General features: G+C 28.4%; 1 protein-coding gene across 2 annotated transcripts in view; it reads right to left on the bottom strand.

Moving 5' to 3' along the window:
• The window catches only part of LOC129960088 (constitutive coactivator of PPAR-gamma-like protein 1), a 71,324-nt gene that overhangs the window by 39,791 nt on the left and 17,271 nt on the right, over positions 1–14,262 (bottom strand). For both annotated transcript variants that reach the window (XM_056073189.1, XM_056073188.1), the window contains exons 5-9: positions 9,759–9,898; positions 8,483–8,594; positions 8,261–8,346; positions 4,433–4,576; positions 1,835–2,000 (exon numbers count right to left, since the gene is read on the bottom strand). In XM_056073189.1, the coding sequence (XP_055929164.1) occupies positions 1,835–2,000; positions 4,433–4,576; positions 8,261–8,346; positions 8,483–8,594; positions 9,759–9,898 (648 nt within the window). The remainder of the gene's footprint in view (positions 1–1,834; positions 2,001–4,432; positions 4,577–8,260; positions 8,347–8,482; positions 8,595–9,758; positions 9,899–14,262) is intronic.

The raw sequence follows: 14,262 nt of genomic DNA, 5'->3' as shown, positions 1-14,262 counted from the left end.
CACTGTACCATTTTGTCCATTATTATTTCACGAGAGTTAATGACATCTAGATATGTCATTAGTAATCCCTTGTTCTCAAAAATTACCAAATTTCAAGAAAAAAAAAAAAAAAACTTTAAAAGCACGAATTCCCATTACATTCGCCATGATGAAAAACCTTAACAAAGTTCCCAAATTGCAACAACTAAATAAAATATCTTAGGTTCCAATTTTGGCAATTTTTATTTCCATTAAAGCTCGTGATCCCTAGATACATTATAAAGGGTCGACTGATCCAATTGTCTTCATTTTTGAGAGATATTCAACCTCAAAAGCTGAAGATGAATTCTTAACATCAATTAATTTCCTCAGTTACCAGGTACAATTAACCATCCAGAATATTATTATTTAAAATATTTTCTTTTATTTTGAAAAGATGTATTTCATCAAAATTTATTGACATGATTACATTTATACTATATGATCAAGAAGGAAATTACTATTAATTATATTAATCACGTTTGATTACCTATATCTCATAAAAATAAAACTATAATTAAATATATTTGCCATTCTAAAGTCAACTTTCCCGAAAAATATTAAGAACGGAAACTAAAATATTTGCATTTTATTTAATTATCTTTTTACATTTTTTCTGGTAATTATTCGTTTCTAATTTAAAACAAGGATGCCCAAAATACCTTTATTTATTGGATTTTGTTCCAACAATAATTATTTTTCTAAAAAGATACTAAAACCAAAAGGGTAGCTTTTATATATCTTGATATATCCAATTACTGCATTCAATATGCCAGATTTGAAAAAAAAATCGATATTCTATATATCACTATTGGAATATTGTATAACAGTTGCTTCAAATCTCCTAAATTACGAAAGAAACAAAACCATAAACTGAAGAGGAAATTTGTGCGCCTAAGAAATAAAAAGGTGTCAGAGTAGCACACAGCTCTCGTGAATAAATGAACAAAGGAAGTGAAACTTATGGATGACAAAAATGTTCCTAAATACCGATGATCAGGATGTAAACTCAAGAACAACTCATTTATGCATACAAGAATAGTATACATAAAATGCAATATTTGTGCATAGTAACGAATAATAGTTTTGAAATATATCAAAGTAGATATTTTTAAAAAAAGTTTAAATAATGCATATCAATAAACTCGATAATTTTTTTTTTTAAATTTTTAGTAGACACTTAACGTGTTAACTTTAAAATAAGTCATTTTAAACCAATTTTGAGTGTTTAAACAGTTTTAAAATTTTCCGATAGAAATTTTCCATTGAGACAAGAAGTCCACACATATGCACAAAAATACCAATTACAGGGGAAAAAATTCAGTGATCTATGAAGGCACAGTATATATTTTAAAAACATGAAAGGGTATTCGTTTTGTTAAAAACCTCGGGTCTGAAAAGATTAAAACAATCACTGAAAAGTCCAAATGCACTGATGTAAATGTCTAAAAAAACATAATTATTAATAATTAGTTTTTAATTGTAAGCATTGTAATTCCTAAACTGCTATTTGATATCCTCCAAATCAATCTCTTATGAAACTTCATTTTTTAGTTTTAAAAAAATTCTTTAATACTAAAAATAATCAATGATACAAGAGACTTTGCTAAATGTAACATTCAACTAAGCACAAACTAAATAAAACAAAATATGAAATTTTGACCTGCTGTATTCCTTTGAATTTGAATTTAAGAAAAATGTTCACTGAATTTAAAAGAGACAAAGACGCCTACTATATTCATATAAAAATAGAATAACATTAACAATCGCAATAGAACTGATGAAAAACAATTAACAATGATAAGAAATAATGTACCTTCAATGCCTTCTTTTTCTTTCTTTTGTTCAGCTAAATACTGAAGATGATGTTGGTTAAAGAGGAGAGCATAGATCATTTGGCGTAATGGTCGGTACAGGAGACTGGGAGATGGAAGTTCCCTACCAGTATCATCTTCAAAGGTCACAGGAATTCTTATTTCACCCTAAAACAATGCACGCATCAAAGTAAATAACTCCCTGAGTTTGATTTTTAAGATGACAATGTTCATTCTCTGGTGATTAATAAAAATATAAGAATGGAAAACTAGGAAAAGTGAAGAGAAATTATTATATATTATAGGCTGAATTTGGAATATTAAAACTTAAGCATTTAAACTAAAAGTCAGCATCATCATACATATTTATTTATTTATTTATTATGTATGTATTTATTATGTATGCATATACATACATACAACACACAAACACAATTCAAAATGTGGGAAAACAAAACACAAAAAAAAAAAGCTTTTTCACATTTCTCCAGAAAATTAAGCAATTTTTATTTGCCCTTTTTCAAAAATTAAGCATTCTTCATGACACTATGCTACCTGTGCATAAAGAGAAATTGCGAGGTCACTGTTCAGTTAACTTTAAAACACACACACATTTTTATAAAGTTTTTATGCAGTACAAAATTTATTCTGAACAAATTTTTATTACACAAATGTTTTATTACATATGTTCAAGGTAACAAACTGAAATGCCAGGAAAAAAATACTGAAATCTCATTCTTACTTGAACATATACATGAAAATTTATATTTCAAGCCAAAAGTAAATGATGAAAGTAACATGAATAATCTCAGCAAATAAGATAAAATGCTAAAAATAAATGTTCTTTGTTATATAAAAAAGTTCAGATGACATTGAATAAAATATCATTTCAAAAATCCCAAGAATTGAAGTGGACTAAAAACCCAAAATATTTTCGAAAAATTCAGAATGCTAATGTGATACACATATATTATAACCATTTTATTAGTAAGGTAAAAGAAGCCATTTTGAAAAAAAAAAAAAAAAAAAAAACAATGAAAATATAACCAATACTTTAATAATGACAATTATTAATAATTTTACTATACCCATATTATACATTCATATTTTCAAACGATTTCATTTATCAAAACAAAAATGTAATTTTGAAAATAATTATTTTTTTACTGTATTGTATAACATTACCATTCAACAAATCAATTTTTTTTTAAATAATAAATAAAATTTAGCTTCTTATAGGATGGATAGATGTACAATAAGTTCTGGAAATTGTTGCGACTGTATTTTTTTTTTGGTAAAAAACTAAGTTTGATCACCAAAACATATAGATGTATACAATGGCTTTTCACTTAGCCGTTCTAGCACTAGATTAAAATTTGAAGTATTTATACTGACAGACATTGAACAGAAGCTGTAGCCAGGAGAAACACCCATGAGAAGTAAATTCTGCAGATGAGTAATTTTTTTCATCATGTAATAAACCAATTTAACGCATGTCTCTTATTTAACTACTTTTTCAAACGGACTGACCTTTCCAAAATTCTTGATAATTTCCTGTAAATCAATATCAAATTGAGACATTTCTTAGGAAATAAACGAAATCCTAAATATCAAAAATTAATTAAAGAAATGTTAAAACATTACAAAAACTTAGTATATTCCATGTCAATGAAGATTCATTTTTTGGTGATGTATTTAAATTTCTCCCTTAAGAATATGGGAGATGTAAGCAATATGCATTTCCATCAGAATATGTCTCAATGGAAGGCCAATATCAAGGCAGTAGGATTTGAATATGGTTAGAGATTATTGTTGGAACAATATCAGAGAAGTTACTGATCGTGTGTATAAGAAAGCATCCACAATTAAGATATTTATTGCTACATAAAATACAAAATTTGCGAAATGTCTTACGAAAATAAATTTTTCTTGCATAAATTTCTATACAAACAAGATATTTTTTCAGTGTTTTACATTAATTCTAGGCTTTATAAGTGTTTATTTAACCCACTATTATGCCAACATGCCAAATACCAAAATTTTTAAGGTAAATGTATTGAATAAATGTTATAATTTTAAAACTTTTTAAAAACCTCTGCATGATGTCATTCTTCCCCAACAATTCTTAAAATATAAAAATCACACATAATTACAAAGATCCTAATTTACCAGAATTATCAGTTGGATGGTTCTTGGAACTCCGATTACTGAAATCTGGTGAAGCATTTGCAATGATAAATTTGTTTTAGTTAGACTTAAAGCCGGTACAGTCTTGTCACCATATTAATCAAGCAACCGCCATCTTGAAGAGAAGGAGGCGAGAATTTTCGTTTGAGAAACATTCAACATTCACATTTTAGACTGCAACTAAAATTTTCTGGATTGCCACATTCAAAGTGCATAAAAATTATAAATTTGTGTGTATTTTTAATTTGGTAACGTAATTGTAATTTTAATCAGATAAAATCTGAGAATGTTAAAAAAAAATCGGGGGAAAAAAAAGCTGAGTTCAGAAAGGAAAAATCCGTAATAATGGATAATTCTGGAACACAACTCTTGAATGGCCTATACATTAACATAATAATAGTCCATTAACTCACCTCAGATAATATCTGAAATATATAGGGATGCATAAGGCCTTTTTGATGTCTTTCCCGGGACATGCGTAAAACTTCTGTAGACACTTTGGGAAGCGAAGAAACGTCTGGGTTTATGGATTTCTTCACTTTTTCATTATTTTGTTTCTGGAAACAAAAGCAAAACATAAACAAGTCACTTTCAATTTCAAATCAGAAGATACATCAGAGTAACCTAATCACTAGCAACTTAAAAATACTGGAGATAGTCTTATCTATTAAAAACCTTCTATTCAATGAATACTTAAAAGACATGAACATTTTTCTACTGATGAAGTATCCAAATAATCCAATAAGTATCCAAAATCAGGCCAATCATCAAAAACGATTTAATTATTTCTTCTGCGGTATTTTCCTCGAAGGAAAGTAAATTCTATTTCTGCCCAAAGCTATAAAAATGTAGAGTAACTCCTGGCAGTTTATAAAATATAAATTTTACTTCCATTGTCCACTAAGAATATATACATAAGAACCCATAAATTGTGGCCATAACACATATAAAATGCATTTTTACAATACATTTATAAATTTTTATACACAGATTTTGTAAAAGATTGTTTCCTTAATGAAATATCGAACCGTATATCTACCAAATTAATTTTTAAAACACTGATCTCAGTAAATATTTCAAAGCTCGGGCTTTGACATTAATTGCCAAAATTATTCAATGCAATTTCAATATCGTAAAAAACTATTTCATATCATCTCAATATCTGCTCTGAGTAACATCCAACAAATGGGGAGCATAATATTAAAGCACCGAACTGACTGGAATGAAATAATGAAAATTGAAGTTTCATAACCTGCTCTATTTTTGTCACAGAAGAGTGAAGGTTTTTTTTGTTTGTTTGTTTGTTTCTTATTATTGCAATTGTCAGTGCAAAGATTATTTTAACAAATATAACTAGCAGGGTATGCTTAAAAATTTAACTTTACTGTACTTTCAATAAAAAATCTGTTGGTTAACAAAGTATAAAATATAATTCTTTACATTACTTAAAGCATTCCTCTGATAAGAAATCTATTTCTAACAGTTCGGTAAATAGCTATCAGAAATTGATTAGAGTGAAGAGCAGCCTTTATAAGGGCTTAAGCCTTAACCAACACAAAACAATTTTAGGCAAACAACTTTCAACGATCATGTATTGAAGTTAGAAATTTCTTTATAAAGGGTTGCCAACTCAAATCTGGAAAAATAATTCCCTGTCTGTATATGCAGTATAAGAAGAAGCACGCAGTTAGCACTCGTGCGTGTTACAATAGAATAACAATCCCTCCGGAGTTTTTATCATCAGTGGAAAAAACGAAGGGAATAATGCAACATTGCCAGAAATAATATATTAAATAAGTGTCTATATTTATATACAGAAAAAAAAAATCTTTATTGTTGCCTAGAATTTTACAAAACAAATACACATATTAAGGGGGAAAAAACATATTGACTATTTGCTCCATGTTCTCTAAACTTAAGGTTGCGGAAAATTAAGTACTTGGACGAAATTAAAACACAAAATAACATTCTTACTATCGTGATACAGATCATTTAATGATTACTTGACAAAAGATTTAAAGCTTTTATCCCCCCCCCCCCAATTTATGTATTTAAGTATCAATCTTTGAAAGTTCTGCAGATTTTTTTTTTTTTTAGTCATGATTTTTTTTTGTTGGTGTTTTTGTAAAAGTCTTGTTTGCAATGCTGTTATACATTTGTTGAATTCTTTTCTCCTCCCAAATTTTATCCTCCATACATGTTTATGGCATCATACACAGTTCTTAGACCAATTAAAGAATTTTCTTTTAGAGTTTCAACAAGCATATTCAACTAAATCCACTTTCCACGATCTCATTACTATGTCACAATATAATTATTTTTACAACTTCTTAAAAATCAGAAAATTCTTTGAACCTTAAATTTTTATAATAGAATTCATTTGAAGGAATTTCTTCAAAATACGAAGCAAGCTATTTTTTGAATTAAGTTTTTTTTCCCAGGAAAATTTCAAACTGGGATCGTTTCACATTCTAGATATGCAGGGGAAATTTGTGCTTTGGAACAAAGAAACAAATAAAATCATTCAATTTACACATAATACTGCAATTCTTTTCAATAAGTATGACTTTAAACAATAAATAGCTTATAAAATAGCAAAATTTTGGGTAGCTTCACAAGTATTCAAGTAGCAGTGGTCACTATTTCAATAAAGGTATTTTCCCTCAGTCTTGGAAATTGGACCGATCTATACAGCGAGCATGGGAAGCAAGTAAAAGAGATTCCGCAAATGGTGTTTAATTTTTTGATATGACAATGACGTTTCATTCTGGCAATGTTTAAAGAGATTTTTTTTCCCGTCTAAAAAATGCATAAAAGCTCAGAAGTTCAAAACTTCTTATGCTTCACCAGTTTTTAAACTTCAAAATTCCCAGCATTTTCCTTGTTTTATAGATTTTTAAATTCTCTACGTTTTTCTCGATTCTTCGGTTCTGTGGCAACCCTGTTACAATTTACTGCAAAAATGGAAAGTTTTTTTAATACTATACGTCTTTACAACTCAAATACAAATCACATAAAATTCACTTCCACAAATATGTTCCTTTCAAATATATGTAATGGTTAATACATTATCCTTTACTTCTACATGATGAAACAACTAAACCATTGAAAATATTTTCTTACATGTATAGAAAAAGAAAGAAAAAAAATTGTATATGGAGAGAAGAGTGTGCTTTTGAATCAACTATTGCATAAATTCTTCCGAACTACTGCGAACAGAAAATGACTTATGACCACATACTTCACATTAATATGATCCATGAAAATTTTCATTTTCTGTGGAATGAAATAGAGTACAGATTCGTCAAATTTCACACCTGATAGAACTAATCTAATAACCCTCACTAAACCTCTGCCTCAGTGGGCAAAAAACAAATTGCTGACTGACTAATTCAACCATGAACTTTAGCTGCAGTCCATGACAGTTATTTTCATACATCTGAGGTAATGGGGTGTGAGGAATATGCTTCTTCTTGTCTCAACATTTTCTCATATATTGTAACCAAGGCAAAGTATTGGCCGTAAAGCTCTGTGAAGTCTCTCCTTACCCCATCAACCCAAGAGTGGATTTCGATGAAATTAGACTGGCAATAAATTATATTACTTGGAAAGATTCCAATGATGCAGGGAGAAATGTTAGCATAGTATGTTACAATGAAAAGCATTTGTCAGCAGAAATTAGCATCAAAATTGTCAATATTCTTATACAACAAACGCTTCTAGACGTCTTTTAAGATATTACATATTCCAGAATGTAATTTGAAAATTTTAACACTTCTTAAGATTAAAACTTGATCTAATTATTTTCTGATTTTGTCAAAGAATAAATACTTTCTATGCTACACAAAACAAACCAGGAAATCTACCTAGTACATTATATATACATAATTCGGAATTTTTTTAAAACAGAGTCACATAATTAAAACTAGAATAAATTTCATTTCATTTTATTGAAATGTTTAGAATTAGAAAGTAACATAAGCTTGAATTAAGAAACATTATTTTCTTCCCTTCATTTTATTCTGCAAATTCTAACTACTAATAGCATTATTCTTTTTGTTGTTTTGTTCTAAATATAATTTTTCATTGAAAATAATGTTTCAATTAACTAAAAAAATGCCAAATATGGCAAATGTTGATGATACAATATAATTCTAAAACTCTTTTACTAAATCTCAAATCTTCTTTGTTGGCACAGAAAACATAGCATGGGGGGGGGATGAAGTGACTGATATACTTACAAGTGATAAAGTGTCTACAGCAGATTCAAGTCTTGAAATATCCAATGAATTTTGAAATAAGTCATCTTTGTGATTTGTATGCGAATCTAAATAAAAAGATGAAATTCAATTTTTTTAAATGGTATTTCAGAGTAAATTACAAAAGAAAATAGCAGTAAAGCAAATGCATTCAAAATTAGTTAAATGCTGAAAGAGAGAGAAAAAATAAAAGAAATTAAATACCTGATAAACTGAAATTGGAATTTTCAGAATTTTCTTGACTGGAGAGTAACTGATAAAAGGCTCCATGCTTAGCTTTCCCAAGAACTTCGCGAATGGACTGGAGACTAGATATCTGGCAAAATATTTTAAAAAAATGAGAAAAAAATAACCGCATTAATTACAATTATTGCATTTTTCAAAGTATATATATCAGAAAAACGGACAGACATCTATTTTTAAAATATCAAAATTGAAAATTACACAAGATGTACATTTAAAACTTATTTCTCTAAAACGAAGTAAAAACCAACCAGACTTGATATCAAAAAGGACTAATTCATTAATAGTAGATCTGTGTTAATTCGGATTAAGGGTAGGTTTGATTCTATCCGAATTTTTGTATTTCATAGAAAATGATTGTAGTTCAGTAAATTCACGAAACATTTTCAATATAATTTGCTGTCAATATTCTACTGAAAACCTAAAAACGAAAAAGGAAACAGCACATGAGTATGAAAAAATGGCAACAAGAAACTAAACATTTCAAATGCATAATATAAAAATGTAAAAGAATTAAACTAATTATCATGGACTTTAAAATACCAATTAGATACAAAATGCAGTTTCATTTTTAATTAATGAAAGAAAATGTACTTGCTTGATTTCAGAACATGCACAATTTTAAATGCACAATATACACAATGTAACAAAGATTGATCTTATGCCTGAATTAAAGTAATACAGACTTCCAATATTCTAACTTTACATTCACATTTCTTATGATCTACTGCAGGACTTATAAGGAATTTTCTACTGTAATCTCTTTTGGGCTGCAAAAAAAAATCATTGCACAATGTCCAATTTTTCTCCCCTCCCCCCTCCTTTTTTTTCTTTTTTTTAAAGAAACACATAAGAGAATAAAACATGAAGGAAATAAAAATAAACAAATGAATAAAAATGCAAGAAATGTTTGGAAAATTTTGATTAAATTTTTCATATCTAGCAATGAATTATGCAAACTTTAAAATCTAAATATGTAAACCTAAACTTTGAATATAAAATAAAAGCAAAATATTAGATAATATTCAACAAAAATGGAATATTTGTGAATCTTATACAGTTATCCAGTTCTTATAGAAGTCTGTTTCAAAACTTAACTTAAATTTTAAAGTTTCCACCAAAATAAATTTAGTACTATTTGGAATAGAATTGATGCAAGTAACGATAATATATCTTTAAATATATATATAAACTAAAATAAGCAACATTTAGCAAATATTAAGAGCGTGTAACATACTTCACTCTCATCTGTTTCTGAGGCAAATTTTGATCGGCATGACAAAGATTCATTATCTTTAATTGACAAAGCATCTGAACAAGAATCGCTTATTAGGGAATTCTTAACACCTCTTTCATCCTCATGGAAATGAGATCCATCTAAAATAATTTACATCGTAAAATATTCAATATGCAAGTAAACATTTGAATAATAAATAATAACTAATTCGACATGTAAGTGAGCACTTGAATAAAAAATACATAAATAAGAGAACATATTAGTGTAATAAATGAACTATCAAGCTATTCTATTTATAAGGAAGGAAATAATAAGAGGCAATTATTTTATTATTATTCAGCAACCCAGGAGAAGCAACCACAACCACAATAAAATGACAATAACGATAGCTTTAGCTACATGCTGCATCAAAAAATAATAGCCAAAATAGTTGTCTGCAATAAAAAAACAAACATTAAAAAAACAGTACCACTAAAAGGAAAAATAGAAGCGAAAGGGAAAATAGCAACTACCAAACAAATAATATGGTGGTAGGCACATTCAAAACATTAGCATAGTTTATTTTATATAAATTAAATTTACCATCTCAATCATTAAAAAAAAATCGTAGTATTATTAATTATCCAGAAAAAAATTTATAAAACAAATTTAAAAGATCCAAATGACTTGAATTAAATCATTTTTAACAAACAAATTAGATACATTTACTTGTTCTCATCAAATTCCTTTCCTGTGACATTTTATATATTTTTAATGAAATGAAACCTCAAACACTAAATTTTTTAAAAAAATTAAATTTGTTTTAAAACCTTTTGATACTTACAGATGAACGGATAAGTCAGCATTGGGTCTTATTGGCACAAGAATCAAATTTGGCCATTTGCACCAAACACATGGTGGATATAAAGGCATATAACTTACAAAAATTATAAAAATTCTGAAACATTTCTAATTATAATCAAAAGTGACTAGACTGTACAAAAAAAACCCCTTAAATCAATAAAAAAATAAACAATTATATTCGCCAAGCAATTCTGAAATATAATTAAAAAAGGAAAAAATGTAGCCACAAAATGTTAAGCGAAAATTCAATTAAAATTCATAGAAATGAAAATTAAAAGCGGTAAAACAAGTAATTATATGGAATTCTGGTAAAAAATCATAGACAAAAATCTATGTGGTTTTTTTGACTTTTTAAACTATTTTTCATGGAAAGAATTACTTTACGTTTCAGGTAAAAATCAACACACTGAGAAATGGATGCTTTTCAATATTTGTTTCAGGATAACCTTATTCAAGGAAGTTTTACTAGCAGAAGGTTATTATTCTTGAACAACAGAAAGGGTTTAATTGAGAACATAAATTAGGGAATATCCAGTTGCAGACGATTCGATTTCATTGTTATTTTAATCGTTGGGGATGTCTTTTGGCATAGATTTAGCCTCAGAATTAAAAGTTGTGATTTTATTTCATCATTATTTGTTGAAACATCTATTAAATGTATTGAATGAGGAGTACTGTTGACTTCTAATGTAGAAAGAATCGAAACCCATAAAGGCTTTTTTTCAAAAACTAAGGAGTTTTATATGAAACTAATTAGGTTTGATTAGCATTAGCAGGTCTGACTTGATTTTTAGATTTCTTCTTATTTGTTACTATTTTATAACCTTCTAAATCTTAGGAAGTTGAACTACGAAACACTTATAGCCTACTTTTATATATTCTGGTAATTCATGACAGCCGAGGGAAAGCATTGGATGCTTAATGTAGTTTAATGCTGGCTATGCACCAGTAAAGTTATAAGCACAACATGGCTCACTCCCTAACTTGTAAACATTTCTGTGAATTTTTCAACTGGAACATGAAACAATTCCCCACAGGTAATAATATCATTGGATAAATTCAGTGTGGATTCATGAATGCCAACAGAAATGAATACTGAAGACATTGATTTACATTTCCTGATTGGCTGACATAGTTTTTGAGATGTTATCTTGACAACAATTTCAATCAGAGATTTTTCCAACTAAACATGGCAACATATGATAAAAAACAACTTTGGACAAAAAAAAAAAAAAAAAGAATTAATACGGGAAAAATGGCTATGAAAAGTTTAAAACATTTTGTTTCCATTGAAAGAACAAAGCTTTTTCTTGCTCATACAACAATGCTTAATGAATTGGGTATGGGAAGACAGTTACCAATTCTGGAAATTCACAGACTTGGCACTTACCTTGATGCTAACTGGGATCTATAAGCTCAGACCTCCAGGAATGTAGACCATTTTTAATACCAATCTCCAGAGACCATTACCATTTTATTTGATCCCTAGCAGACTGATCAATTGGATTTACTACTTACTAGCTAAAATTATACACCAGGGATCAACAGTGTACCATCCTTCAAATCAGCTGCTTGCATTTCCAACATATTGGGGTTTGGGTTATTTGTGAGAAGCATGAAACAAGCATTGCAACAGCAGTTTTTCAAGCAAAACTCCCTCATTTGCCATTGAGGGAAGAAAGAAAAAGGAGGAGGAAAGTGGAAACTCAAGGGAAGGATAAATTTGAAGGTTTGAAGGGAGTTAACACCTGTATCTAAAGATGAGCCAATGAGGTGCTTGGCAGCTACATTGCTTAAAAGAATTGCATATTAAACTTGTTTGCATAATATGATCCTCAAGGATTTTGTTTAATAAATTAATTAAATCGTTGCTGTTTTTCCCCCATTTCTGGATATATTAATCTCCAAGGCTTCACTCTTATAATTTTCAAAATTAAACTGCATCTTCGACACTGTTAATAATTTTATTTAAAAAATTAAAAAGTGTATTATTCAAAATGAACTGAAGTATACCAATTAATTAAAAAGAAACCAATACATTAATTTGGAAAGAAAAACAAATTTTTTCCTTAGGCTTTTAATGAATTGCAAGCATTGCAAATATTGTTTGAATATTTTGCAACTCGATTCCCAATACTGGTTCATCTCAATGCAACTTTAACAGCTACATGGGGGGGGGGAAGGTAATGCAAAGAAGTAGATAAATCGATTCTAGAGATTCTTTTGTTTATTTTCTTTCTTTTTTTTTTAAATCAATTCTTTATAGAATAAAAAATGTATTACAAATAAATGAACATTGCAAAGTAGAATACAGCTCTCAAAATGTGACAACTTATACTAATCTTATCAAGTACAACTACAATATGCAGGATTGCCACTCAAATCTGGAAAAAAAATCCCTGTGTTTTCCCTGTACATATGTTCAAGATATGAGGAAATACAAAAACAATGCTCATGTGCTAGTTATAATGCAATATGATTTTAAAACGAGTAGAAAAAGGAAGCAACAATTTAACATTATTTGAAATAATAGTATATTAAAAGAATTTTGATATTTACAAACAAAAAACAATTTCTCTTAATTTATTATGTAGAATTTAACAAGACAAAATTTATATATTAAGGGGGGATATATTACCTCTTGTGCTCTTTAATTGTAAGTCATACAAAATTAAGGATCAGGTGAAATAAAACAAAACATTTTCGTTATCATAATAAAAATCATTTAATGATTATTTAACAAAAAAGCATTGCTATAATTTTTTTTTTAATTTATTCATTTTTGGCAATTTATGTATTTGGGCATCAATTTCTGCAGATCTTTCAGCTATCAGTTTCATGGAGTTAATACTTAACAAATAAGATACTAACATTTTTGTACAGCCTAATGTACATTTTTTTTTTTTTTTTGCTATTTCACTTTCAGTGAACATATGCGAGACTATTTCCGCAATATCATTGAATGCATTAAAGGACGAATGTGATGCGACAAGTTTTAATGCCTATAATAATTCAGCCTCTTCAAGTAAAAAGTTCAAAATCCAGTTTATTTTTTAACATTAAATTTGATGCTTTCGGACTTCACATATCACCATCTCTTTCATTCCTTTAGAAAAAAAGTCTAATATCAATTATTATATTTTTGAACTAACAAGCATTTTGTTTCCTTTTTTTGGCATGATTAATAAGTATTTTCACCAAAATCAGAATTGATTATATTTATCTGTCTAATTCATATTAAATACGGATTTTGAGCAGCTCCTTGTTTTAAAAAAATATCTCTAATCTACTCTGAATAAGCTCACAATTTCTCAAATAATAAACAAACCATTCAATAAACTCACAAGTGAGAAACTAAATACCACCGGGATGTGTCTGCACATTGAATGTTGCTATTCCTGCCAAAAAAATGTATTTTAATCTTTCACATAATTACAGAAGTCTTGTCCATGCTCATTAACTGTAATTTACGAATCTCATGGAAATTGAACGACTGTCTCCGAAATCAAAACTGGACATATCTATAAAAATAAGGGAGCGGGGAGCAGGTAGAAAAGGTGCGAGTTTCCACATTACACAAATGCAAGTATTGTTTTGTTTTTGGAAGCAATCACTACTATTTTTTACTCTTGCAACCTTTAGAGATTGACAATTTATAGAT

This window comes from Argiope bruennichi, chromosome X2 (genome assembly GCF_947563725.1).
Source record: "Argiope bruennichi chromosome X2, qqArgBrue1.1, whole genome shotgun sequence".
Classification (NCBI taxonomy): domain Eukaryota; kingdom Metazoa; phylum Arthropoda; class Arachnida; order Araneae; family Araneidae; genus Argiope; species Argiope bruennichi.
The sequence above is the reverse complement of the archived record's forward strand: the minus strand, read 5'-3'. Positions and strand labels throughout refer to the sequence as shown.